General features: G+C 45.6%; 1 protein-coding gene across 4 annotated transcripts in view; it reads right to left on the bottom strand.

Moving 5' to 3' along the window:
• HTR4 (5-hydroxytryptamine receptor 4) overlaps positions 1–26,473 on the bottom strand; it is a 140,588-nt gene that overhangs the window by 50,923 nt on the left and 63,192 nt on the right. For 2 of the 4 annotated variants that reach the window (XR_012662082.1, XM_075102059.1), the window contains exons 3-6: positions 26,316–26,441; positions 25,120–25,320; positions 9,778–9,931; positions 7,203–7,771 (exon numbers count right to left, since the gene is read on the bottom strand). Coding sequence is in view for 3 of the 4 variants with exons in the window: in XM_075102059.1 (XP_074958160.1) it covers positions 7,203–7,771; positions 9,778–9,931; positions 25,120–25,320; positions 26,316–26,441 (1,050 nt within the window). In the remaining variant the exon portion in view is untranslated. The other 2 variants (XM_075102060.1, XM_075102062.1) reach the window with 2 other exon arrangements.

The following is a 26,473-nucleotide window of genomic DNA, read 5'->3' as shown; positions in this document are numbered from 1 at the left end:
CAGCAGGGAAGGCTGAGATACCATCCTGGCCGTGCCCGACCTGTCCCCCCATTCTCGCTGCCATGGTCCCTCCTTCCTCCAAAACACCTCTGCCAGTGCCAGTGGCCACCATTCTGTCCTGCGGGAAAATGCAATAAGGAAGGCGTGCATCCCCCCGGTCTGAGGCTAAATGCACCTTTGCCAATGAAGCGCCCGTGCCAGGAGAGCTTTTGGCTTGCCAAATGCCAAGGGTCTGCTCTGCCCCAGGAGGGCTGGAGAGGAGGCACGCGAGCAGAGGACAGGCAGGCTGTGCTGGCCAGGCTGTCGGCTGTTGGCTCGGCTAGGCTGGGGTGGGGTGGGAAAGCCCCACTGCTGGCGTCAGCCCATGAGTGCTGCTGCGAAGCAGCACTGGGAGCTGCCGAGGCTTTCCGACCCCCAGCAGCAAGGGTGTGATTCTGCCTCAGGAAGCCCTGTGGTCTCTGCGGCTCTTAGTGCCTAAGGAAGGATAAGAGATAAGAGGAACAGGAAAAGGCAGAACAGGAGGAGATTTTTTTTACTTGCAAACGCAAATCCTTGAGAGAGACCTGACAGTTTCATCAGAAAGAAGCTCTGAGTGTCTAACCTCTGTGTTTTCTGAGTCAAGCCACAACAGACATGCACAAAATCCCACCATCACAGACGGGATGGGATTGCCACTCCATCCATGCCCTATGAACACAAGTGAAATGATCCACACTGGGCACTGAACCTGCTGTGTGATTCAGCCCATACCCATACCTGGATGCACAGGGAAAACAGCACTCTTTAACCTATCTTGTGAAGCCATTTCTGAGCCTGGGAGCTTGGAAACAGCCAGCGGATTTGTAACGCCACAGCCACCAAATGTGCCCATTCCCTTGAAGGCGACTCCGCAGAAGAAGGGGATGGTGCGTGGTGGCACAGGGACACCTGGCCAGGCAGGATTTGACCTGTGAGGAGGTGACTGAGCAGTGATGGAGTTAACGTCCTTGTGAAATTAAAGTTGTTGAAAAGGCATGGTCATTTAAAGTCATCTTTGAAAAGACGCAAATTGCCTTGCTTCCACAGCGGTGGGCATCTGGGCGTCCTGCTGTGTATTTGCTGCAGGCAGCACCCAGGCTGCTGCTCAGGCAGGGGAGTCCTCCATGTTGGGGTGTCGGGGAGATCCCAGGAGCAAGGGGAGATGGGGCTCTGAGCTGACAGCCTTGCAAAGCCAGGAGGGTTTCAGGATAGCTGCTCATCTTTGTGAAAAGCTACCTCACAAACAGAGGGGGAAAGTCTCTTTAACTTATTCACTGTTTTAAAGCTGCAAAAAGTAATGCAGTGCCAGCAGCTCATCCATCCCATCTGTATGTAGTGGCCTCTAGCCCAAAGTGTCCTCTGCTCCTGGCCAGGAACAGGCAAGGAGAAAGGAAGAGCTCCTACCTTTGCCTTTACAGACTTGAAGTAGCAACACAAAGCTAAACCCACGTGCAAATTCCCTCTCAAGCCCTGACCCTCCTGCTAATCCCACATGTCACACCCCTGCAACAGGAGGGTCTGGCTGCATGGAACAGGGGCAGCGAGTGCACTGGGTACCTATGGAGCTCCCCTCACTGTGCAGACACTGCCTGCACTGCTATGGGTCTCCCTCAAATTACAGCAGACATTTGACAGTGTGCCTGTGCTGGGACGGGCTTCCAGCTCAGAGCTGGGGCAGCTCTGTGGGAGGGATGTGTAGGGAACTGAGCCATGCAGCAGGACCACCCCTGTGCACTCCTGTTGGGGAAGCATCACTGATAGTTACACATCACTTCTTCCTTTGCTCCACGGCAGCTCTGACCTTCTCTTCCCTACAATCAAAGTTGATTTATTTTTATTCCAACAGATCTGTAAGCCAGGATTTGCTAAACTTCTAAAAACTGGAGACCTGAGCTGCTGCACTGCCAGTTCCAGCAGCAGCAAGGAAGCATCAGGGCTCGCTGCAGTTCAGATTTACTGACACAATTATTCTTGCTCTTTATAGGGACCAATAAGACTCTACAACAGTGCTCTGGTGTTGAGTGCCGGCTGCACGCAATGATTTACTGCACACTTCTCCCAGCATTCTGTGCACCTGCAGAGTGCTGACATGAATGTGGGATGATTGGGTTATTTATTTAATTTAGTACTTATGAAGCCAATGAACATCCAGCCCCCCAAGCTGCATGCTTCTTTTTTTTTCGCTTTGTTTCTCTTGGGTCTTCTGAAAGGAAAATGAAGATGTGTTTTACTTTGGAGAAATAAAATTGGCATCAGCCCTGTCTGAGAAGACCTCTCTGTGATGGAAAATGAGTAGATAAGCCACTCAGTCTGGCTTTCCCAGAATATACTAATACACTGTCCTGTGCTGAACAGTGCACTTCTGAGAGGAAATGGGGAATATACCAAAGCGATCTCCTTGACCCAAACATTCCAGAGTTTGTCTACTCTGATCATTGCTCAATTATATTTATCCAAAGTCATCCTCTTCGCAGTGGCAAAATTTCAGACCTTGTTTTATCCAAGAATTCAGGAAATGCTGATCTGGGTTCCCATCCGCTTGTGCAGTACGAGAGTTTAATGATTCATGAAGGCATGAGTTTGTTGGTTTGTGTTGAATAAATAGCTATGCATGGCAAAAGTTATGCAAGCAATATGTTTAAAGGGGAAGAGAGCATTTTTCAGCATTTTGCTTTCAGTCTCATGGCACACAGAACCCCTGAACACATGCTACAGCTGTCCAGAAACCCATATCTATTGTCGTTAAGTATTGTACTAATTTTTGCCATACGTTAGTTGAGTGCTTATTGTAAATTCTGCTCTCTACTCATTATTCAGAATGATTCCTCCTCTCAGTGAATGATATTCCAAACCGTGGTTATTAGAACTATGAATTGCAAATATTTATAATGAATTACACAATTTGCGATGAAACCAGAGAAACAAACCTTTGTATATGACATGTGAGTTGCAATCTCAGCCATTGAAAAATTAATAGGGCATGAATTTTGGATTGTAGCCACACCTGCATATTTCAGTACACCTTTTGCATGTGTCCTATCTGAATTTTCCAGTTGACGATACACATCAGAATTGAAATAGGTGAATATCCAGGGGTTAAAAAAAAAAAGGGTTCTGGCAATTTCTACACTTGCAGAAAGCAAAACTGGAAAACAGGCAAATCAAAATTTTCTTTCAAAGCTGAATATTTAATTCTAATACTCTTTCCCATCATATACATAGCTCCAGCTGTAACCAAATCCTATCACCTGGCTGTTCATGACATCTTCAAAACACATTTTGCGCCACGTCCCGCCCCACCCACGGGAAGGGTGTCTCTCACACCAGCTGATGGAGAGTTCACGAATAAAACGGGTGACAGGAAATCCTTTCCCCATCTTCTGGTTCATGATTTAGGGATAAAGTGAGGTGGTTTCCAGGGGATTAAGAAAGCTGTGGTCACCCTCATATCATGGTCAAGCCACTGTCCAGTCTGCTTTCTCACCCCATTGCTACTGTGGTTACATCTGACCTCAGGTGTGCTGTAAAATATCTCCCCCTTCCTGGGTCACCCAGAGCACCACAGTCTTCACAGATCACTTGAAAAATAAATTAAAAAAAAAAAAAAGAAAGAATGAGTATTGTCTCCCAAGCGGTCTCTCAGCCTGTGTGTGGTGAGGGCGTCTGCCTCTTCTCACTGCCGTGTTTTATCGCACTCTGCTCCTCCTTCTTCTTTTTTTCCCATTCCTAATATAAATGTGAAAAATCCCAAAATGGGAATGTCAGATCGTTTTGACACTAAAGTTATCAGAAGAAAAAAAGAAGAAATGCCTTCCTTCCCTACAAGACACTCTCACAGGTCAGACGCATCCAAAAGCAAGAGCCTGAATTTTAGTAATGAGAAACATTCTTTGCACTTGCAAACACTCTGGTGAGAAGACTGTCAGCAAGGACAGAATGCTTTGGACAGGTAGAGCTGGAGGAAAGTTCAGATATTCTCAAGACTGGAAGTAGAGAGGAGTTAGAAATCCCTTTCCCACTGTCAACCACTCCTGACTCCCTTTGAGGCTAAATGACTCACATCAGCTTAACAGAAAATTTCAAATCTCTGCAGTCTGAGAGAGAGGAACTCTGCCCTAGATTCAGCACGTGGTCTGTCCTGCTCATCACTGCTCTCCCTGCCAGGGTACAAAAACAACTGTAAAATCCCACTTGCACAACTTCCCCATTTGCAGAAGCTCTTGGTCAGGAAGAAACAACTTTGAGGCTGGAAAAGAAGTGTGTGAACCCTACACAGCTTCTCAGTTGGGTTGGTATGAGGCCAACCCATATAGGAAGGTTACAGTATTTCAGCTGCTGGGCACAAAACCCTTGTATTTCCATGCTAGAAAGCAAATGTATGTTACACCTCGAGAGAACCTGCCACACTGAATTTCTCTTCCATCCATGCTGAGTCCAACCTTTTTTGCACTTAAGAGAGAAGCACCAAAGAAATACAAACTCCTCAAGTGAGGTTAACTGTCCAAAGACTACCGTTAGTTGGTTTTCCTTTAATGTCCACACCTCTATCATCATCAGAGCATAATCTGCACCAGGGAAAGAAGTCATGCTTTTCTCATCAGTTACAAAGCTGAGTAAAACAGAAAATAATTGCTCTCTGAAGTGCTGATGTGTAGAGCCACATCCCTCCACCATGCAGAGGGAGGAGGGGATGTGGCAGCGGGAAGCAAGAGCCTTCTGCAGAGCTGGAGTGATATGGACAGGCAGGAGATAATCTGACTTGTGCTTGCTGCATGTTGAAGAGAGGCAACATGCTCTTATCCATAAAAGTACCCATAAAAGCTAGAAGTGGACAAGATGCCCTGTGCGGGTTTGGTTCTTATGGGGCCTTTTGCAATGCTTGTCACATCTAGATTGACAGGATTGTTATACCTTTACCATGGATAACTTGTATGTGGGAGCAGAGTGGTAGAAGTGGGAGGGTGAAGCTGGAAATGAGGAAAGGCTGATCTCAGCTCCATGGCAAGATTCACCATTTACTGCAACCCACCAGAGCCTCCCCAGTTGGCCAGGGTGGCTGAGACTGTGGCCACCCCAGCTTTGGAGGGGAGATGACTCTTCACATTTGCTTTGGCCATTGCAGGGACATCAATACGTTTAAAAAGAGTCTCAAAATGAGGAGGTTGTCAGCTCAGGGACAGTCAGCACAGAATGAAGGAAAGACCCAGCAGCTCAGCCCTCCTGGAGATACGCAGAGCCTCCCTGGCTGCTCACTCTCTCAGGAGCCCGTCTCCACTGCCCAGTGTCCCCAGGGCAGTGCTGGCCTGAGCCTGCCTGTCCCACAGGGCACAGGCAGGATGATGAGGTCTCACAGCAAGATAACTTAGTGCAAAAGCAGCATGACAACTTGGAGACATGAGGAGGCACTGGCATTGTCATCTGCAATGCTTGGAGGTCAAATGTCAGCACAGACTGAAGCAATTCACCTTCTGGGCTCACATGCTGCCTGCCCTCCACATCTCAAACCCACACCTAAGAAAGGCTTCCTGTCGTCTCTCTGCCTTGTATACTTAACAAAAGGTATCTTGTTGCTGTGCTTACTAGCCAAAATAGACTCCACTCTTTTGTGTTTAGGCCACTGGGTTGGTCCCGTATTGAGAGCATGGAGCCATCCCAGCTAACCAGGGATGGGAGCAAGCCCTCCATCCCCATCTCCCTGCACAGGAACACCTTTCCAGCATTCACCCCTGCACCCCAGCCAGAGGTACCAGCTCGCTTGCTGCAGGATGGTGCTCTGTGCCCCATAAGGGCTGCTCTCTCGATCTGCCTAATGGCAGCAGAGGAGCATCTATCTGGCTTGCCCCCAGGAGCACAGCTCCAACAGAAATACAGGCTGAGAGTGGCACACATCCATCACAGAGGGCTCTGGGACCATAGTCCCCGAACAGTTTTTTATCAGCAGAAGATAAATACATTGTAATGTGTTTAAGGACTTAAAAAGATTGAGAGGTCTGTTTCGAGGTTGTGACAAGCCCTGCCCTACCTCCCATCCATTATACAGCTCAGGACTCTTTCCAAAACTTCAGAAATCAGTACAGAAGGGAGCTTCGGGCAAACCAGCATATCAGACTCAGCTGGGAAGTGCTCAGTGTCTGATTTTGTCTCCGGATGGGTTAAGCTCTGAACACAAATATGGTTACAAAGTCCTCATCTGCATGTGAAGAGCCAGGAATCCATCTACCAAAAGAACCAAATCTCCTTTAGACAGTTGCATAGAAACATCTATGGTTTTTTTCAGAGATTGTGGTTTGTTCTGATATTACAGGAGATAATTGTTCTTCCTGCCTTTCTCCTGTGCTTGCCTCCCACCTCTCTGTTCAATGAGGAGAAGACAACAGAGTGTGCCTCATACCACAGAGCCCTCCAAACCCCTCTGTACCCCCACAGTGCACAGCCCACACACTCTCTCTTGCAATGAACACATTGTGGTACTCAGTGAAGGATGGGGTGTGTGAGGTGTGGGGTTCAAATTCACTGGAACCCCAAAATGCCAACCAGCAGGGCTCTGTCCTGTAGCCTGTGTAAGGCATGCTCAGCTCCCAGGGCTCCTGCAGAGCTGGGTGCTGGTGCCTTGCACAGGGGCAGGCTTTGTCTGGGTTATAGTAAAAGGCAGACACCCCAGCATTGCCTGAGCTGCTAAAACACAATGGCAAGTCTCCCCTCTCCCAGAGAGCTACTGAGGTGCCCCAGCAGGGTTAAGGTGTTTCATTAGTTCAGAAGATGCAGCAGTGGCTAGTGGGGATACAAAGGCAGAACCTGAGAAGGGGCAACGGGGTCATGATCCCTTTGCTAAAGATGACTGAGTAGGCAGCCTCCCTCAAGGTGCTCCCCATGGACTCAAGTTGTTCCCCTCAGACCAAACAGCAGGGCCTGCCAAAATGCATACATGACTTCTGCTATCTCCCAGCTCTTTCCTGAACACACTTCTGGAGAAACTGTGCACTCCAACACTTATCTGTTACCTACAAACCCAGTTTTTTTGAGCACCCCAAGGATTTATGGACACTTTTCTTGCCCCTCCCTTTTTAAACAGTTAATCCATCAGATATTTCAAATTCAAAGTGAAACCAATCCTTTAAGAAAACTCTGGAGAAGAACTCTTTCTAGTGACCCCAGGCATTTTGCAGTATCCGAGAAGCACTCACCTTAGTACATGAGTTGATCCATTTATTGTGGTGGTGGAACAGGGGACCGTCTGCCCCAAGATGGAAGGCCTTCGGTATCGCTCATCACCACAGCACAGGATGATGAGGAAGGCACGTCTGAAAGACTTGTTCAAGAAGGCGTAGAGGAAAGGGTTCAACCCTGAATTGATGTACCCCAACCACAGGAAAGCCGTCCACAGCTTGCCCGGCACCGTGTAGTTTACGAAAGGGTCCACTATGTTTGTGATAAAGAAGGGGGCCCAGCACAGGCAGAAGCACCCCATGATGATGCACAGGGTCTTGGCAGCTTTGGTCTCAGTCTTCATGCGGTGCGTGCTGTGCTGGTCTGGGTGGTGCTGCCGGCCGTCGGTGGGGGCCCCCGCGCGCTGCAGCACCCGGATCTGGCGGGCGTGCTCCCTGGCCGTGACGTAGATGCGGTAGTAGGCCAGCACCATCAGGAAGAAGGGAATGTAGAAGGCCACCACAGAGCAGGTAATGGCATATGGCTTGTTGACCATAAATATGCAGTAAGTGGAGTTGGAAGCCTTGTTGAACTGCCTTTGCTGAATCTGGGCAGGGGGAGGAAGGACAAGGGCAAAGGAGGAAAGAAGTTCAGCACCGCTCCTCTGATACCAGCAGTCTGTTTGCCAGGACACCTCACTACCACCTTCCAATTCTCTCTCCTCCCTCCCCTCTCCCATCTGCCATATCTGCCTTACCCACTGCTGCCTCTCCTGCCTGTGCTCACACCATGTGCTCTCTGGCCCTCCTGGTCCCCAGGTATGCAGGACCAGCCTGTGTTGCAGCTCCGGCACCCTAGACCATGCTTCAACCCGGCCAGTAAAAATTAGCCCAAATCCCCAGTTCAGACACAGTGAGGGGGAATAACTTCACTTTGTGCCATGCTTTTTGAGGTGCTTGCTGCTCTGGTCATCAGGGCGTGGTTTTAGACCAAGGACACACAAGTTTCACCCAGCTTAGCCCCACAGGGCTATTAGAGAAGGACCAGATGGACAGGGAAGGGACTGGGCTGCAGCATCTGGGGGCAGCTCCAGGTCAGGGTGACACTGAACTTCCCAGGCACAGGGGGTGTGGGCAGCAACCTGGGCAGGAGAAGTCTGCAGGTTGACTCTGTAGGCTGAGATCTGGTCAATGACTTGTGACAGAAACAGAGACAACAGAGGAAGAAAGAGGTCTTGCATGTGATTTTTGGGGAGCAGAGGGCATAACTGGGACAGACAAGATTTCTCTGAGGTTATTCTTGCTACAAAACAATGTCACTGCAGCTTAATCAGGCCCATAATTTCTGGTGTTTATTCCAACAAGAGAATACCCTGTCTCCTATCTGAAACTATAATATTAAAATTATTTAGTAAATTATTTATTTAAATTTATTAATTTACATTTTTAATTTAAATAATTTATGTAATTATTTATAAATTGGGCAAGTAAGGAAGTTTACCTCTAAAATAAAATATGAAGCATTTTCTCTAGGTGGTGTTTGAACCTTGCACTACCTCTCAGCATGTAGTTACTGAAACCTGCATGGCGAACACCAGCAAGTTACAAGGAAGGGCACGGCTTGCACTGGTGTTTAGAAAGTCTAGTATAGACAGGTGGGTGTCGAGTCTTTTCTGAAAAGGTGGGGGCAAAAAATTAGTGGCAAAAATCAGATACCTGATGTGGTTTGTTAAATAAACAAAATACACCTCCCTTTTCTACCAGCTCCGTGTTCTAAAGGTGCTTGCCTGGAAGCAATTTTGGCTTTATTGTCTTGTCTAGAGGCTCGGCAGCTTGCACCTGTTATTCTCCATGAGCCAAAAAGTATTCATATCTCCTTGACTGAGACTTGGCATAGAAGATGCCCCATCACTTTAAACAAACTCTTCTAAATAAGGTGTTTTCACAGTTTGCCATTTTTTAGTTTTTGCACCTCCATATAGGAAGGAGAGCAGATCTGCAGCTTTTAACTCCTTGCCCTGCAAACGGGATCCTGCAAGTGAAGCGAGACAGTGGCAGGGAAAACTGACTCCTGCTGCAATGACTTGCATGGGGGAACTTCATTTTCTCCCTCACCTTCAAGGCTCACACCAAGACATAGGTTATTGATGGGACTGGCCCAAAGCACCATCCCTTCTGGGAAAGTCTGGGTTTCCTGGCTCTCCAAACATCACTAGTACAGCAAGGAAGGACCCTCAGGCTCAGCTGGCAGTGGCCAGCACTCCCCAAGATCTGCAGAGGCCAAGGGGATCTGAGGGCTCCCGAGGTGCCTGTCAGGAGCCAGGTGGGGCCTGGCATGTTTTCAAAGGACTATTCACTGAACTGACAGGTAGACACAGGTAAAAATCCTCTCCCAGAGCCACCACTGTCTTTGAAACAGTCCTTCCAGGACTGAGTAATCTCAAACCCCCTTAAAGACACCTTCCACAAATTCAGCAGCCCCTGTGCATCGATAACAAGAAGTTTCCCCTTCAGTCTCTCTTGCCTTCTTTTCTCTGAATATTGCTTTTTAAAGAAGAATATACAGCACCAAATATATTTGATACCAGGTTGGTGTACCTCCTTAGCTACTCACCAGATCAATGATGCCAATGCTATTCCAGCCTTGCATGATAGGGAGGAAAGAAATAAATGTCGGGATTACCCAGCACCCTCCAAGCATTACAGTGATGCGCAATGGAGTCATCTTGTTCCTGTAAACCAGAGGCTGGCAGCAGATAGCATAATACCTGCAAGGAGAAAAGTGAGAACAACTGTCATCAGAGGAGACTTCCAGGTCTTCAAAACCTAAAACTATGAAGCATTTTCTCCAGCTTGTTTCTCCTGCCTTTCAAAAAAGAGAAAAGAATGAGTCTATAGCCTATGTCTATTGCCTGCCTCTCACACAAGGAGCTCAGGATATTTCCACAGCATGAGTAAATAAGGTTTCACAGTGCCTTGCAGGGGAAAGCTGGCATTTTCTGTCTTCTGGCTAGGGAAAATGAGGCACAGATTAATGCTGTGGTTTGTCTGAGGTCACAGAGCAAGGGACTGACTTCATATTCAGCTCTCCTCACCCCCTGCACTTAGTCAGAAAGCTGTCTGCACCTTCCTTAGTACGATGAATGAGTCCACCTTCCTTCCATAACTGAGTAAATGTTGGGGGTTTCCTAACTGCAATGGACATTTATTTTGACAAGTCTGCAAAAGCTGTTATTGCAAATTAACGAAGTGTTTCAAAGCTGTGAAAATGTCAGTAAAATGAAGTGTGTTTTTCCATAATCAAGCTCCCTTCCTACCTCACAGGAATCAGCCTCTTGTCTGGCTGGGCTTTATCCTTCTGCCACGTGGACAGGGCAAACAACTGCATGGGGTTTCTAGTCTTTTCAGCATCAAGGGGACGTGGCCTCTGCTCTCCTTTCTCCTCCTGATTCATCCAACAAATTCATAGTACAACAGGTCCCTGCTTCTCAAATAACAACTAGCTATGAACTAAAAATGTCTCCTCAAAGAGATAAAAAATCAGCTCTTCTGTCTGCTTGGTCCCTGTGCTACCCACGTGCTCGCAGATTTCTACACCAGGAAGGTGTATTGAACCTAAAACTGGAAATCTCTTTCCTCTGAAATTAACATAGGCCCACAGGCACAGCAGATCATCAACCACAGATTTTTGGTGGCGCTGACCTGACAGTCTGCCTCAGGTTCCCAGTGAAATGTTCTTGATCTTTAGAGTTTTGGATTTCAGCACATGTTGTGGCGACAGGCCAGTACTGATGTCCCCACTGCTGTGACAGGTAACTGGGGTCCAGAGACACAAGAGGTGCTCATAAATTCTCAGCTTTTCTAAATAATGAAATATATCCTTCATCTATGTGTCTGATGAATACATTTTCTTAGTGAATTAATAATGATTATCTAGTAAATGTAGTTTCCAGATTTGGTAAGCATAGAAATTATGCAATATGGTGCCCCATAGGATACGAGCACTGCATTGAAGAAGTGGCCATGCTTTCAAAAACTATTTGTAAAGGGAAAGAATGACCTCTGTCAGAGATTTTTTTGAGTCAAGCCTCACATCCAGGCCTCACTGACGAATGCTTATAAAAGTTGATTTTATGACGTCAGCAGAACCATGAATTAGGGACATTACATTAGCAAACACACACTAAAGCTGGACCACTAACCTGAGATGCCTACTGCACGTTATAATAAGACATATGTGAATGCATGCATACACACAGTTCATGTGTGTGTATTAGACAGATGTCGTGGAGGTCCACAATTTATTTCATCAAGATATGAGTGGGAACCAAATGTTTTGTGCTAAACAGGCACAAAAATCTAAGAGTTTCCATATTTTCTTAACTCTTTTCTTTTTAAAGTTATGTGGAGTCAACTGAATTGCTTTATTTTGATAAAATCAGATTATATATTCCACACAAAGGGTTGAAATAATTTCAAAGTGTCAAAAGAAAACATTTTTTAAAAGTCTCTTTGAAACAAGATTCAAAATGTCACAGGGGAAAAATGTTGAAACAAGCATTCAACTATTTCAATTTGATCATTTCTACATTCTCTTCCGGCTTTGTGTGTGCATGAAAATCAGCCTGTTCCTCTGAAAAGTTTCACTTTCAAAGAAATGGCATATTTGACAGTAGCTGTTCTTATAGAGCATTGGGTGAACTGTTCCTCCCGTGGAGCTCATGCTAACAGCTAACGCTAACACGGGCAGGCAGTGGGTCTCACTCCTGCCACCACTAACACAGCCCTCACGTCTCTCCCACGACGGAGAAGTTGACTATTAACAGGAACAGGATTTCCTCGGTTTTGGAGCTTGCCTTCACTGGATCATGAGTTGAACAAGTGAGGGTATCCAGCCTCGGAGATAGGCAAAACTCAACTGGTAAGGCCCTGAGTGACCTAATTAAAGGACGATAGCTTTAAGTTTGAGTTTGGCCCTGCTTTCAGAGGAGGGCTGGGTCAGACACCTCCAGGAGGTCCTTTCCAACCTACAATTTTCTGAGTCTATCAGACAATGAGGACCGTCATGGTCAGATTTCAAAATATTAATGATTTGAGAGGATAGAATAAATATTTGCTTTGTTCCTGGGATAACTGCCCTCCTTGTGACAGCCACAACTGTTGAATAACCTTGTCCTGTGTTGTGAGGGTTTATTGCATTTGGATTTCCCCCTGCTTTCCAGATTTCCTTTCCCCAGGAAATAAACTGACCTTTGAATTCAAACAGGTATTTTCAGTAATGTTTTTGATTGCTTATTAGGATAGATGGTGTTTCTCCTGGCATTATGTGCAACTGCTTTTCTGATTCTAAACACAAGAGAGATGTATCTGGCATATTTAGTTGTTTACTATCTGAGAGACACCTGCTGGAAAGAGCTACCCAGCGCTGGACAGCAAAGGATTCCTGTGACGCGCCTGATGGTAAGCTACTGCAAGTCACAAGAGACTACATTTATTTGCAGAAAAGGCAAAAGAAATTCAATAAATAAATGGAAAACAACAGCCAAGACACACCAGGTACCATTTCACAAGTTGAATAAGCAAACAGGAAAGGGAAACCATGATACATTGCTAATTACCTACAGCAGGAAAACAATTCTTCCAAGCAGTTTGAGTTATTACATTTCTGTACTTCTATCTATCTCTGCTGCAGCTGACAGCATTACACTGACTTGTACATGCTATTAAAGGCCATTACAGTAAAAATTATGCCTGTAAAAGTGACATCTTAAGCTCTCATATTTCTTCCCTCCTAGTGATTCAGCAGCAATTTTCCTCCACTTACATGTCAAAAGATTATATATATATATTTTTTGCTAACCGCTGTTACTGCGACTTCCCTTGCGCTCAGAAAGTCGAGCTGGGTTCCTCCTGCCCTACACTGTTATCAGTAACAAGGTTCCGCGATCAGAGTGAGGGTGACAATTTTGCTGATGGTGAGGGAGGCAGAGAAGCACATCGTCCACTTTTCCATAGCTCAGCAGGATTTCCATTCAATGGCCCAGAGAGTCAGATAATAGAAATCTGTGTATGTTAACAGAAGTCACTGAAGTCACATCAGTTCTTGCAGTAGCTAGTGATTTGATGTATGTGATGGTTTGGGCATTTAAGCAGCTATTTAGTCACTGAGAGAAAAGTAATTATATCCCCAAGATTATCAATAGTTTTAGTCAAAAGCTTAAATAAAGACATTTTCTTATCCTACATTTCTGCTTCCTTTCAAGCTAGAACTGTTTTTCTTGTGCTCATAAAGAATATCTATTATGTACTGGTATGACAGTGTGATGGATGAATACAAAATGTAATACATACACATGATTAATACCGTGTCCAAGTTTAATTAAACATTAAATTCTTACTATTATCAGCCAAGACCCATGTTTCTGTAGTTCCTTGAAAATGTTAATGTCCCCGTTACCTACAGCAGAGCAGATGGTGTGAAACACATCCTCTCCTCGAGCTCTGTTATGACATTCTTTGCTGAAGGGGAAAGACAAGAATCCCTTCTTGGAGCTGTAGATCTTCCAAGTAGCTCCATAAAGCAAAGGGTATTATTACACTTTTCCTTTCCCATATCAGACATTTGCTACATGAATGAATCAAGTGCTCACATTTTATAGATGGATGAAAAGAACAAATCCCTAGCTCTCATGGCCACTGCAGATATGCTACTGAGGGTTTGTGACCTGCCCAGTGTCACCTGGGGGCTCTGAGAAACATTGCAGTGGCCACACTCTGTCTTGAGGAACATGAACATGATGCTCCCTGGTCTTCCCATAGAATTTCCAGTGACAAGGATATTGGAGGGACCGATTAGTGCCAAGCGGATCAATTCCCAGAAGTGGATCTCGTGTGTTATGAACACCCTCCCCACATCTCCGAGGGGATGCAGTTGCACCTCTATTATGTTCACAAAAGCTATAAAAAACACTCAAGGTTCAGTGACCCAGTGCCCAATCTGTGGGAAATTTTTCCTCCATATTCTACATCCACCACCAGCAGGAGCTACCACAGTAACATGCAGGAGCCTCCTACACAGTGTCCACAAGCTGAAAGAGCAAAATGTTTTATCCTTTCCCAACAGGACTTGAGCCTTGCCTGCCGGCGAGCTCCTCTTTACAGTCAGTGTTACATGTAAAACCAGAAAGCAGATATAAATGCCTGATGAACCGTACATCTGCAACACGTTTGTACCCAACAGCCTTCAGCACTTTGGGCAGAGAAGACATAATATCACATTCCTCAGCAGCAGGATCATGGACAGCTTGCCTAAAGTTAAACTTGGGTATATGTGAAGACAAGAGATGGCAGTAAGAGGGAAACTGTGAAGCCAAAGAGAAAATAGACAGAAAATGAACCTCAGTTATATTCTTGCTTCATATGACTGAATGCTGAATCTGCTGTGCTGGTCCAAGGCTTTTGTGGAAATTTAAGTGTTGTAAATCATGGATGTCTGCTGCTGCCATTTTGCCTGGATGAAAAACCGAACGCATATGTGCACACACATGTGTGCACACTCCTTGTATCATACACTGCCTTTCCTCCAGGAAAAAAACCAATTCTTGAAAAGCACATAAACTTTTCAGTGATGACACCTGTAGTGTCATCACTGAAAAGCTACAAGTTTGTAGCTTCTAAGTTCTTGGGGATGAGAAAGAGAAGTGGAGGGACTGAGAAACAACATTGCATTTCAACACACCGGTGACCAAGATCTGACAGCAACATAATTTAGCTGTGGTCCATGGCACGGACAGCTATTTGTGGTAGTGACTACCTGCATATTCATCAAGCACCAACATGATGAGACTCCAGTTGTGACCAGGATCTGTGGTCAAGACTGAAATCAAGGGTCCAAGAACCCAGATAACCGGCTGGGCCAGTAACGTTAACATACACTAGCTTCTCTGGTTAAAGAGAAGCAATCAGTGATACAGCAGCCAGCACATCTGGCCACCATTCAACCGGGACATCCAAGCGCCTCCTCAAGCCCAAGTTGGTGTAAAAGCTACCCTGGGCACATCTCCAGGATCTAAAGAAAGAGCAGTCCTGGAGCCCGCAGCTCCTGCCTCAGGATCAGTGATCCTCTAACCACACCACCGCTCTCTCCTTGCCTTCTGGGCATTACAGAAATATAATGTAGATGTATTAGATAATTCCTTGCTCTTGGAGAAAAACTGAAGCATCCCCCTGGTTTGCAATACAATTTTATCTGAGCCATGGGTATGTAGACACTACCCTGAAGGAAGCTCCTTACATATCACAGACAGACAAATACACACCCACCTTTACTAAACAGACTGGTTCTGTGGGTGGCCCACAGTTAAAACCATTTGGTGTCATGTGCATGTATAAAATCACATACATACCATATGTTTTATCATCACTGGGGCTGAACTGAGCTGAGGAAAATTTACTCCATACTAATACTGAATAATTTTTTTACCCCCCTTAAAGAATCTCAAAAAGAGAAGACAAGAGGGTGGGAAAACTGTGGGTGCTATTAGCTCTCTCCTGAAGTTAGGGTGCAACAACCAAAGCCCATACAGGCTCTAAGCCTGTGTGTGTCTGCTGAACCGTGCCTTAAACACCAAAGTGGGAATGATTCATATCTGATTTCCTGAGGAAAGAGAGGCCAAAGAAACACAAAAGGAGAGAGCCAGACTCCAGTAGCTGCCACCACAGGGGACTCTGCTCTTAACCCAGAACTCGGGAGGAGGCTGAGCCCAGCACATGGGCTCCCAGGGGCTGCCTCCCCAGACACTGAAAATACTGCTTTCCTGCCAGAAAACTCTGGAGGGTGACAAGGACACTTATTCAGAAGCTTCTTCTCCTTGCACAATACAAGTTACATATAAGGATTTGTCTAGTTTGGAAAATCCCCCCTTTGTCTTTTTGGAGCTCTGTGCTGGTGCACTCCACAAAACCCCAATCTGAGTGTGGTTTTGCATGCTCCTCCTTTCCCTCAGCTAATCCAGACTGGGCCAGACTCTACCCCTGAACACTAATCAAGTGACCAGGTCTAAGGAGCCAGCATCTCAATTTATTTGTGCCTGAGTGGAACTAAAACAGCACTACTGGCTTTGCTGATATTTCAGTGAAACCAGATTCTGGCCTCCACATAACCAGATTTTTACTTTTCTTTGGAAAGAACAGATCTTTCTCTTTTCCTTTTTCCCACTGAGCAAATAAGCTATGGTCTCTGACTGTGCCAAAAAAACCAAAGTTATGCATTGCTGGTCCAGAAAAAAAAAGTCCTAAAACAATTATAGCTAACAAAATGAAATTCTTCTTAGAAAAACAACGGCCTGCTGGTGTTGAGATAATTACACGAAGAAAAATGCTAATTGGAACTGGATAAATTTAGCTGGTAATACAAACAAGTGTATGTTGCCAAACAGAGAAAGAGGACTCCTTCATGGTCCCCGTGCGGGTCAGGGTGTGTGTAGGGTTATTGGCTGCAACAGTGGCAAAATAAATTACCATATTTCTAGAGTTTTGTGAAGATTAATAAAGGACAGTGCATTCCTCAGTGCTGTGCCATGACCATCTGCTCCATTATTTCTCTTAATGCTCTCGGACCTGAATTCTGCAAATCCATGTTAGTTTTCTTGCCAAGCTGAGTGCCAACAGGGATAACTCCGCAGTCATGTGTCACGTCTTGCAGCCCTCATGGGCGGTCTCCACTTGCCCTTGCTTAGCCCTTTCCTGTGCTACCTCTCTGTTCCTGGGAGCACCTGGGAGCTGTACGAGATCAGACACTTTTCCAGCTGAAAAGGGCATGGAGGATTTATGGCCTGGTTCAAAACTATAGCTGGAATTTGTGTCGTATAATCAGGTTGCTGACTGCCTATTCATTACTTACTGATAGCTATTTAAAACCTAATAAGTCTTCCCACTAATAACCTCTCCTGGCCCCTGGCCAGCCAGCAGAAGTTTCGCAGAGCGCAGCTGGGCGCAGCTGCTTTCTCCTTGTCCTTGAGAAAGGCATCATGCTCCCGACCTCGAGCCCCACCATGGCTCAAGAATCCTTTGGCGAGCCAGTCGATCTCCCTGCGCCTCAGCTGCGTGGCTGTAACACCATGCAGAAGAGACGAGCACGGAGAGCCATGTGATGCAGAATCCAGAAACAAGGGGCAGCAGGCAGGGTGGGCAGAGGCCCAACCACCCAAACCAGACCGCTCCTGTGCTCCCTGCACATGCTCTCCCACCCACGCGCTCTCCCACCCCGTGCAGGGAGAGGGCTGCTTCTGCAGACAGACTGCCACGGCAGAGCACTAGGGTTTGTGAGCCACTAAAACATCATCTCTCCCAAGGGACTGCTAATTTGGTGTCTGAACAGTACATTAATGTTAATTAATGTTTGTAAATGATGCAACAAGCATCTGTCACTCTGGTGCTCTGACACTCTTCGGATACATCTGCTTTGCTTTAGCCTTTATTTAGCAGTAATTATGTGGTATGTTTGAATTCCAGTAAGATTAGCGGAGAATATACAAACACAGAGTTAGGTCTGTTTTGCTGCATGTTACACAGCAAATCTGCAAATGTTTTGAACATGCCAGGCAAACAGTGTACCTAGTGCCCAGCAGAGAAGTACACTTGGAAATCTTCACGGGCTGGGATGCAGCCAGGAGAGCTGGAGGATGTGGAGAGAGGGTGCAGGATGCTCTGGCTGCAGGAAGAGCAGAGGTGCCAGATGTGCATCTAAGCCCAAGAATACAGACATTTAGGACCTGTTTGCTTCTCTGTTGGTTTTTTTCCCACCAAGACTTTGAGAAGTAATTGTATTGTAAATTGTACTGCAAATTGGAGAAGAAAATTGCCTTTGCTGACAGATTAACTGTATTTGGAGTCTCTATCATAGCTGCTTGGTCCATGTATGTGCAGTGCAATTAGTTTTATTGCACAGGCACAAAGAATGGATAGATATGCATAAAACACGCAATAAATAAATAATTCAAGGATAAATCTTTCTTTTATATTAGAATACCAAAGAGATGATGAAAAAGCTTAACCCAGTGATAGCAAAATTTGGATTCAGTGAGCACTGAGGTACTTCTGATACCTTGGAAAAACACTTTTTCAGATAAGACTGAGAGTGTCTCTAAGTTTCTGCAGTACTTTGCTCCCTGAGTCTGACCAGTAAGATCAGTTTATCCTGTGGTGATTTCTCCAGATTTTCTCAAATGCCTTTAAGAATTAAAGCCTGAATAACTTTTTTTTGTCTTCGCCCAGAGTCAGTAATGGAACTAGACACAAGATATTATCAGATAAAAGTCTTTTAAAGCAACACTTTCTGAGAATGTTGAAGAGAATGACTTTCCAAATTGAGTCCTGAGGATTAGATTAACCACCCAGTTTCTTTAAAAAAAAAACCCACAGTTGTATGCCCCCAAATAAAACAGGAGGCAGGAAATATAAGAATCACAGAAAAAACACTAACTAGAAAAAGCATACTCCTGTAAAGTCTGAATGAACAGAAGGGCAACAGCTAGCAAAAACTAAATAAAACCCTGTGAAGGAAGCAGCGCTGTCAGTGCTCTTCCAACCCAGCTGCCAGGACAAGTGAAGCCCTGGTGATGGAGAACAGCCCCACGATGGGCCAAGCCATGCTTCCCTGCCCAGAAACCCAGGCATTCATCTGCCTGCTCTGGTCTTTGCAGGGCCGTCCACCACTGTCTCCTCATCTAGTCTGTCCTCTTAACACTGTTTGGGAGTCAGTTCTCACTGCAGAAAAAAAAAAATCCCCAAACAACTGAAAAATGTCACAGAAGTTCAAGCTTCTGCCAGCCACCTTTAAAGCCTAGGTGTGAGGCTTTGCAGACAAGAGGGGAAAAGAAAGACATGTTGCTCTTATTCATATCAGAGTGAGTATTTTGAGCTGATCTGAAAGTTGCCTAGAGATGACTGCAGAATTCTACCAAAAAAACCTCTTTGGAAGTCTTTTCAAAACTCAGCTAATGTTTGCACAGGACCAAATATGCTTTGAAAGCCTGTAGTCCAAGTTCCAAAAGGAAAATTCGATGCAGCAGTGGAAATTAGGAGGCTTTGTTAGCCTGTGAAATCCTTGCTGTGAACGTGCTGGGTACACTGCTCATTTGGGTTAGAGGATGGTTACTCTATCAAGTCATTAATCTCTATTAGCCTGTGCTGTCAGGTACTCATATTTTAACTAATATGTACCAGGAACAGCACAACTTTTTGAGTTCAGTGTGCAAAAAGAAGAGGGTTTTTTAAATTGGCAAAGTGCTCAAGGAATTTAGAAAATTTTTGGTACTCTATCCAATAAATACATGCAATGTGACTGAAGTCTGGACTTTTTCCCCTTTTCAACTCCAGCACAGGTGTGAAGTGAGGTTGAAATTTTCTCCTTGCCCTTCTCAGGATGATCACAGACTGAAACACACCTGGAAGTGATGCTCCCAGGACAGTCACAGCAAGGGGCTGGCACATCGGGAAGGAGGAAAAGGCAGATTTAAAACATGGGGTTTAGCCTTCTTTTGGTACAGAAAATTCTGTATCCACCACTCCACCCAAACTGTGTTGAAAATCCCTGTTGTCCTCCTTGCTGAGGAAGTTGGGAACTGCAGCCAACTTCGTGGCAGCAAAAGTGAATTAATCTCTGTGAAAAGGACAAAGGAGTGAAGTGGGACTGTCACTAGCACCGGGTGATCTGCAGCAGGACATGTCACAAGTGTAATGTCCCCCACAATGTAGCAAGGAAGAGGCCATGGCACATCCGTAGAGATGTGGTAAGGGCAAAAATCAAAATGTCTACATCCTCCCCAAAACTTCTGGTGGTCTTCTTCCACCCAAATGCTTCCTCCAAGAGACGGAGGGAAAGACCTCATGTGTCATTTCAGTCCGAAAATGGTTTATGAAACAGGCCCAATAGGAAGCAAATTTAATGTACTTGGTCTTTGTTAATGTTTAGACCTGACAGTGTTGACAGGTAAGGAGTATTGGGTTTGGGATCTGCAGGCATCAGGGTCTGCTGCTTGTGTGGTGGAAAGCAATTCTTTTATACAACATTTTTCCTGATTTATCTAATCAGGCAGCCAGACCATGCCAGTGAGCAAGCACTGCAAGAAATGTAAAATAATATATACAGTAGTAATTCCGGAAGAAAGTCTTTTTAATAGACTATTTGGGACATGAAAGAGCTCATGAATTAGCACAGAAATTCCTGGTCAGGTTAGGACTGTTTCTGTGCTCAAGGATGATGTCCAGGTGGATGTTAAACAACTTCAGCAATGGCTACAGTACCCTACTGGTGTCCTACTAAGCTGTATTTTGAAAATCACGTTAGTCAGTCAGTCAATCAATCAGAGGAAGAAATACAGCTTTAAGAAAGGAAGATGACTAGGGACTGACCCACCTCCATAATATTTTCATTTACAGCAGTTCAAGAGAGCTAGTCCGGTGCTACAGCAGGCACCTTGGTCTGTCTCAAGCACCACGGTGAGTAGTCTGAACTTGATCTTTGGTCCTGGGAGAACCCAGAAGCCCATAGACCTGGGACTCAATCAGATTCATAGTGAAATGTCTGACCAAACAGGAAGTGATGAAAGCCACACAGCTGACTTGGGATTCTCCTCTTCACATCTTGGGTTTTCTCTTCCAGCTGACACTCACTGTCAGCAAACACAGACATAATTGTGCCTTCTTGTACTGGGAGAAGAAATATACCTTTTGAAACATCTGAGATGAAATCCTGGCTTTCTTCATGTCAGTGGCAAAGCTCCTAAGCTCCTAAAGCTCCATGACGGGCCATGGAGTCAAAACAGCATCCAAGATGAACTTCTACAGCAAGACTGAATGGCTAGGAAAACTATATATGCCCTGCAGAGATTAGATGATAGAGAAAAGTTTCTATGGCAAATTCAAGAGCCTTTGGAGGGGAGCAGCCTGTCTCAGGGAAGTTGCTGTTAGTGCTCTGCTAATGGTGTTGTGTGTGGTGGTCATTGCTCTAACAAGCACTCAATAAAGCCATTCTGAAAAGAGAAACAAGAACAACACAGTACCAGAAAATTACATAAAATTTAGATCAGATCTGCAGCTAGTCTGCAGAGGCAGCATTCTTCAGCATGAAAGCACCAAGCAAATGATAAAGCTGTGGTAATTATCCGTGTCAGGCTGGAGAACCTTTTCTCTTCCCCTTGCTCTGCCTGAGAGCAAAGAACAGCACATGTATGGAAATCACATGCAAACCTCATGTACATTCACATGCAAAAGAGAAAGAGTATTTGTGTGTCCTGAAATAATTCCCTGACATCTGGCAATTTCAGGTTTGTCAGCTGTCAAAAAAAATGCTGCTGTGTTTCTGTATCCCAGACTGTGCAGCTTTTCTACCTCACCCCTGAACTTGCAGAGGTTTTCAGCACACCCATCACTCAGTAATGAATTCACCAAGTGTGTGTGTGTGTGTGTGTGTGTGTCTACTTTTCCTTCTACTTCAAGAATTTTTTCTAAACCTGAAGAAACAGGAAGAATGTTTCTGGACAAGCAACAGGTTCAAATACACACTCAGTAGCAGCAATCTTTAAAAGCAGGATCATTTTATCACAGAAGGCCGAGCCACTTAAATGGAGTGATGCTAATACAGGACTCATTCAAGCACAGTGTCCATCACCCTCAGACCCAGTGCAGGGGATGCTGCGCCTTCCCAAAGCCTTCTCCGAACACACATGGAACAAGCTTAGAGAATTAGCCTCCTCCAAAACACGGCTACAGCTCCTGCTTTCTTTCAAGACAGACGTTCTCTTCTGTGTAGTATTCTAGTGATTAAAGCATTGGCTTGGGACAGGGGGATGGAGTGGGGGTCCCAGGCTCAGCTCCCTGTTTCCCTCTGTCCACAACAAGGGGAAGCATCTATGTGTTACTGTCAGCAGCGATGCTCACCCTTTGCTATGGCAGCTCTGCATCTGGCAGAGAAAATTCAAGACTCCCTGGGTCAGAGGATAAAAGAGCATAGAAGGAAGAGCAGAGCTGTAGTCCTCTCCAGGTGTTCACACTCTGCTCTGAATGTTTCATTTAGTACAGAATAATCTAATCCATCTTAACTTAGGGTTTTTTTTTCTTTGTGGGTTTTTTTCCCCATTTCCAGTTCCTCCTACTGAGCTGGGTGTTTGCAAACTCTACCTCAGATCTGTTTACATGAAGAAAATCTTCCTGTACAAAACTGCAATTTCTGTTCTGTATCCCTAAAAAATTAACTCTAAGCCATGCATTTTGACAGCCACAGTCCCAAGGCTGCCTCCAAGCCCCTCGCCACCCAGAGGTGAGGCTGTCCCAGGAGCATGGGAGCTGATAGGGACAGACAGCAGGACCAAGAGCTCATGACATGGCAAAGGGTGGCACAGGCAGGAGAACAGTGGGAGTTTCCCTTCTGTGCACCCCACATAGGTGTTCCCCCTCCTGTGCAGGTGTCAGAGACCACGGGGTGAAGGGGAGGGGGAAAAACAATATTTTTCCTTCCTGTCCCCTTCTCTACATGACCCCCTCCATTTAATTAGAGCCTGGAGAATCAAACCCCAACATTTTATATACCAAGGACACATCCAGAGCTCAGTGCCTAACATCTGCTTTACTGGTAATTGGCTCTAAGTGGTAATTTGTCAATATTTTTAAGATAATGAGCTTCCTGTTTGTGTTCCAGCCATCTAAACTTCCAGATAAGGAAATGTGCTGTTGCTGTTGCACGTCAGCTTTTCTCTGGATACAATACTGCATGCGCTGGCCCCTCTCTCCCACAAAAACAGAGTGCTGCCCATCAATGGAGAAGTTAATCAAGTGTGTTTTGAAGTCTGGCTGGGTACAGACTCTTTGGATGAAAGATGCTATTTAAATATCAATTGTCATGATGATGAGAATTATTATGGTTATTCTGGCCATATTAATAATACTAAGTAATAGTATTTTTAAATACTCTGTACTGGGTCCAGTCCTGTTCAACATATTCATCAGTGACCTGGATGAACGGATAGAGCGTAACCTCAGCAAGTTTGCTGATGATACCAAGCTGGGAGGAGCGGCTGATACACCAGAAGGCTGTGCTGCCATCCAGCGAGACCTGGACAGGCTGGAGAGCTGGGCCCAGGGGAACCTCATGAAATTCAACAAGAGCAAGTGCAAGGTCCTGCACCTGGGGCAGAACATCTCCATGCACCAGTACAGGTTGGGGGTGACCTGCTGGAACGCAGCTCCACTGAGAAGCAGCTGGGAGTGCTGGTGGACAGCAGGTTGGCCATGAGCCAGCAATGTGCCCTTGTGGCCAAGAAGGCCAACGGTATCCTGGGCTGTATTACAAGGAATGTGGCCAGCAGGTCGAGAGAGGTTATCCTCCCTCTCTACTCTGCCCTAGTGAGACCACATTTGGAGTGCTGTGACCTGTTCTGGGTCCCCCAGTTTAAGGACAGGGAACTGCTTGAGCCAGTCCAGTGGAGAGCTGCCGAGATGGTCAGGGGACTGGAGCATTTTTCTTATGAAGAAAGGCTGAGAGGCTTGCGTTTGTTCAGCCTGGAGAAGAGAAGACTGAGGGGGGATCTCATCAAGACCTATAAATATCTAAAGGGCAGGTGTCAGGATGATGGGACTAGACTCTTTTCATTAGTGCCCAATGACCAGACAAGGGGCAATGGGCACAAGTTGGAACACAGGAAGTTCCACCTAAACATGAGAAAAAACTTCTTTCCTGTGAGGGTGACAGAGCAGTGGCACAGGCTGCCCAGGGAGGTTGTGGAGTCTCCTTCCCTGGAGACATTCAAAACCCACCTGGATGTGTTCCCATGCCCCTTGCTCTAGGTGTGCCTGCTCAAGCAGGGGGGTTGGACAAAATTATCTCAAGAGGTCCCTTCCAACCCCTACTATTCTGTGATTCTGTGAAATCTCTGCACAGAACTCAAATGAAAGCTCTAAATATTGCTTATTAGAGCAGCCAGTCAAAATATTTTCTCCCAAGTATTTATCCTGTGAAAAATTCTTGCTATTCTCTATGGGAAGTTCTGTCATTTATCCTGAAAAACTGCAGACAACAGTAAAACAGAATTGTTTGCCATAATTTATTTAGGATTTTTGGTTTCATTTTAATTTTGCAAGAAAAGTTTGAAAGAAAAGGAAGTTTTTAGGTTCTCCCACAAAGCCTATGTACCCTTTTATCCAGCTTTATTTGCCTCCTTGTTATCAGTCACTAGTGGAGTTGTGCAAAAGGAAGCCTTAGAAAAACAGCCCATAAAATATTTGGGGCTTTGCTCTTATTGATCTTTCTCCGTTTAAGCTAGTAATATAAGCCAAAATGTGTCATTTAGTAATACTGGTTTTCATCTGCCTGTATGGCTGCTAGCAGCTGGAAGAGCAGATCTCATAGCACTTGAAAGATGCATCAAATATGTTTTTAACAAGAGAGAGAAAGGCAGATAATTTAGTGTTGGGAAGTCCTTGGGAAGACGGGCTCAGCACAACACATTAAGCCTTGCACCAGCCAAGCATCCCCTGCAGCCCCTGGCAGTGAGCAACACCTGACACTGTAATGGGTAGTACTGTCCCTGCTAAAACAATGTCCTGCGCACAGTGCACCTCTGTCTGCAACAGCTGCAGGTTTTTCCTTTGGATACATCTTTAAGGTGTCTTTTCTTTACTTTGAAGAAGAAACCATGCGATGTCTGATCAGTAATGGAACAGAGCTGTGCCACCAAGAAGCTGAGAACCTGGCTTGCTCTATCGATACAAATCTCATTCCTTTCAGACTTTTTCTATACTGATGCGGAATGAGGAAGCTCTCTACAAAATCAGCTACTGAGAGAGATTTATTGCTCTATGGTTCCCAGCAGGTTCATATTTGTGCTTTGGCTACGGCTGATGAGCAACAACACCGAAGAAACCTAAAGCAACTATATTCTCTATGCTCTTCTGTTCATACCTGTCCAGTGAGATACAGCACAGGTGCAGGATTGATGCTGTGGTGAGCAGGACATCGAGGGATGTTCGGACCAGGCAGAACATCTCTCCATAGATCCAGTTGTCCTGCACTAACTCAATGGCTCCAAATGGCATCACCAGCACTGACACCAGCAGGTCCGCAAAGGCAAGGGAAACAATGAAATAATTGGTCTTGATTTTCCTGCAAGACAGATGACAAAATTAGAGTGGAATAGTTTCAGTGCTGCATCCTCTACATGCAGACAGGGATTTCAGCTTGTGATTGGGTCTAATTTGCTCCATCACACTGAAGGGTCCTCACTTTATATAGTCATATACTCCTCACTTTATACGGTCACCTCTAGCTCGTTCCTGGTTTCTACAGCTACATATCCACTGTGTTCTCTGCATGAACACATCTTTCTGCTCACACAGAAGAGGCAAATAGAAGCTCACAGGCCTCTGCATGTGGCTCAGCCTCACAGCTTGCATTGGAGAGTTTGGGGTAGAGGAGGGGGATTTTGTTTTAACTTGTAAATTGAGAAAATCCTTCCAGAAAGCACTGAGAAGGATCTAGACTGAAGCTGTAATTTTAACTTGAAGAGTACTTTTTAAATCATAACAATAAAATAGAATTAAAGCCATTAAAAATCCCACGCAGAATATGAATAGAGGCTGTTGAATTTCTCACTCTGCTCCTGAGGCTGGTCTGACAACTCCCAGGGGTAGCAGCAAGCCTCGAGACAGGAGTTTTGCCTGTGACCCCCCCAGATCATTGGCAGCATTTGCCAAGCTGCAGCAGGGCAGCACAACTGCAGAAGGACCTTGATCTGCACAGTTTTCTGATGGACTTGTCCAGAAATTTGAGGTGGAAAAGCGGTAGAGGCCAACCTGCTTCTCCAAGGAATTGCTGCTTAGCTCTGTTTTTTACTGATTTATCTGTTTTTTTGACATTGAGAGTGCTAAAAATGTAGAGGATGGATACTAAAATGATCCCACCTCCATGGTGTAAGTCCGAGTGGAGATGCAGAGAGGCCCGTGTCAGAGTCTGCCATCACCGTGGTGCAACGCATGGCAAGAGACATCCTTCATTATGGTGGTTTATGCCCTCGGCTGTGGGCACAGGGCTTTTTAGGCAGGGATTTTCCCCGTGCCTCCGCGCAGAAGGGCAGGCGGTGGCCGGCTGGGTGGGCTCACCTGAGCTGCCTGTCCCGGCACACGGCCACCATCACCAGCAGGTTCCCCAGGATAGCCATCAGTATAACGGCGGAGATGAAGGTGAGCAGCACGATCTTCTCCACTATGCCAAAGCCCTCATTCGAACTGGGGTGCACATAAAAAAAGAAGAAAAGAAA

The sequence above is a fragment of the Phalacrocorax aristotelis genome, chromosome 8 (assembly GCF_949628215.1).
Source record: "Phalacrocorax aristotelis chromosome 8, bGulAri2.1, whole genome shotgun sequence".
Taxonomy (NCBI): Eukaryota; Metazoa; Chordata; class Aves; order Suliformes; family Phalacrocoracidae; genus Phalacrocorax; species Phalacrocorax aristotelis.
The sequence above is the reverse complement of the archived record's forward strand: the minus strand, read 5'-3'. Positions and strand labels throughout refer to the sequence as shown.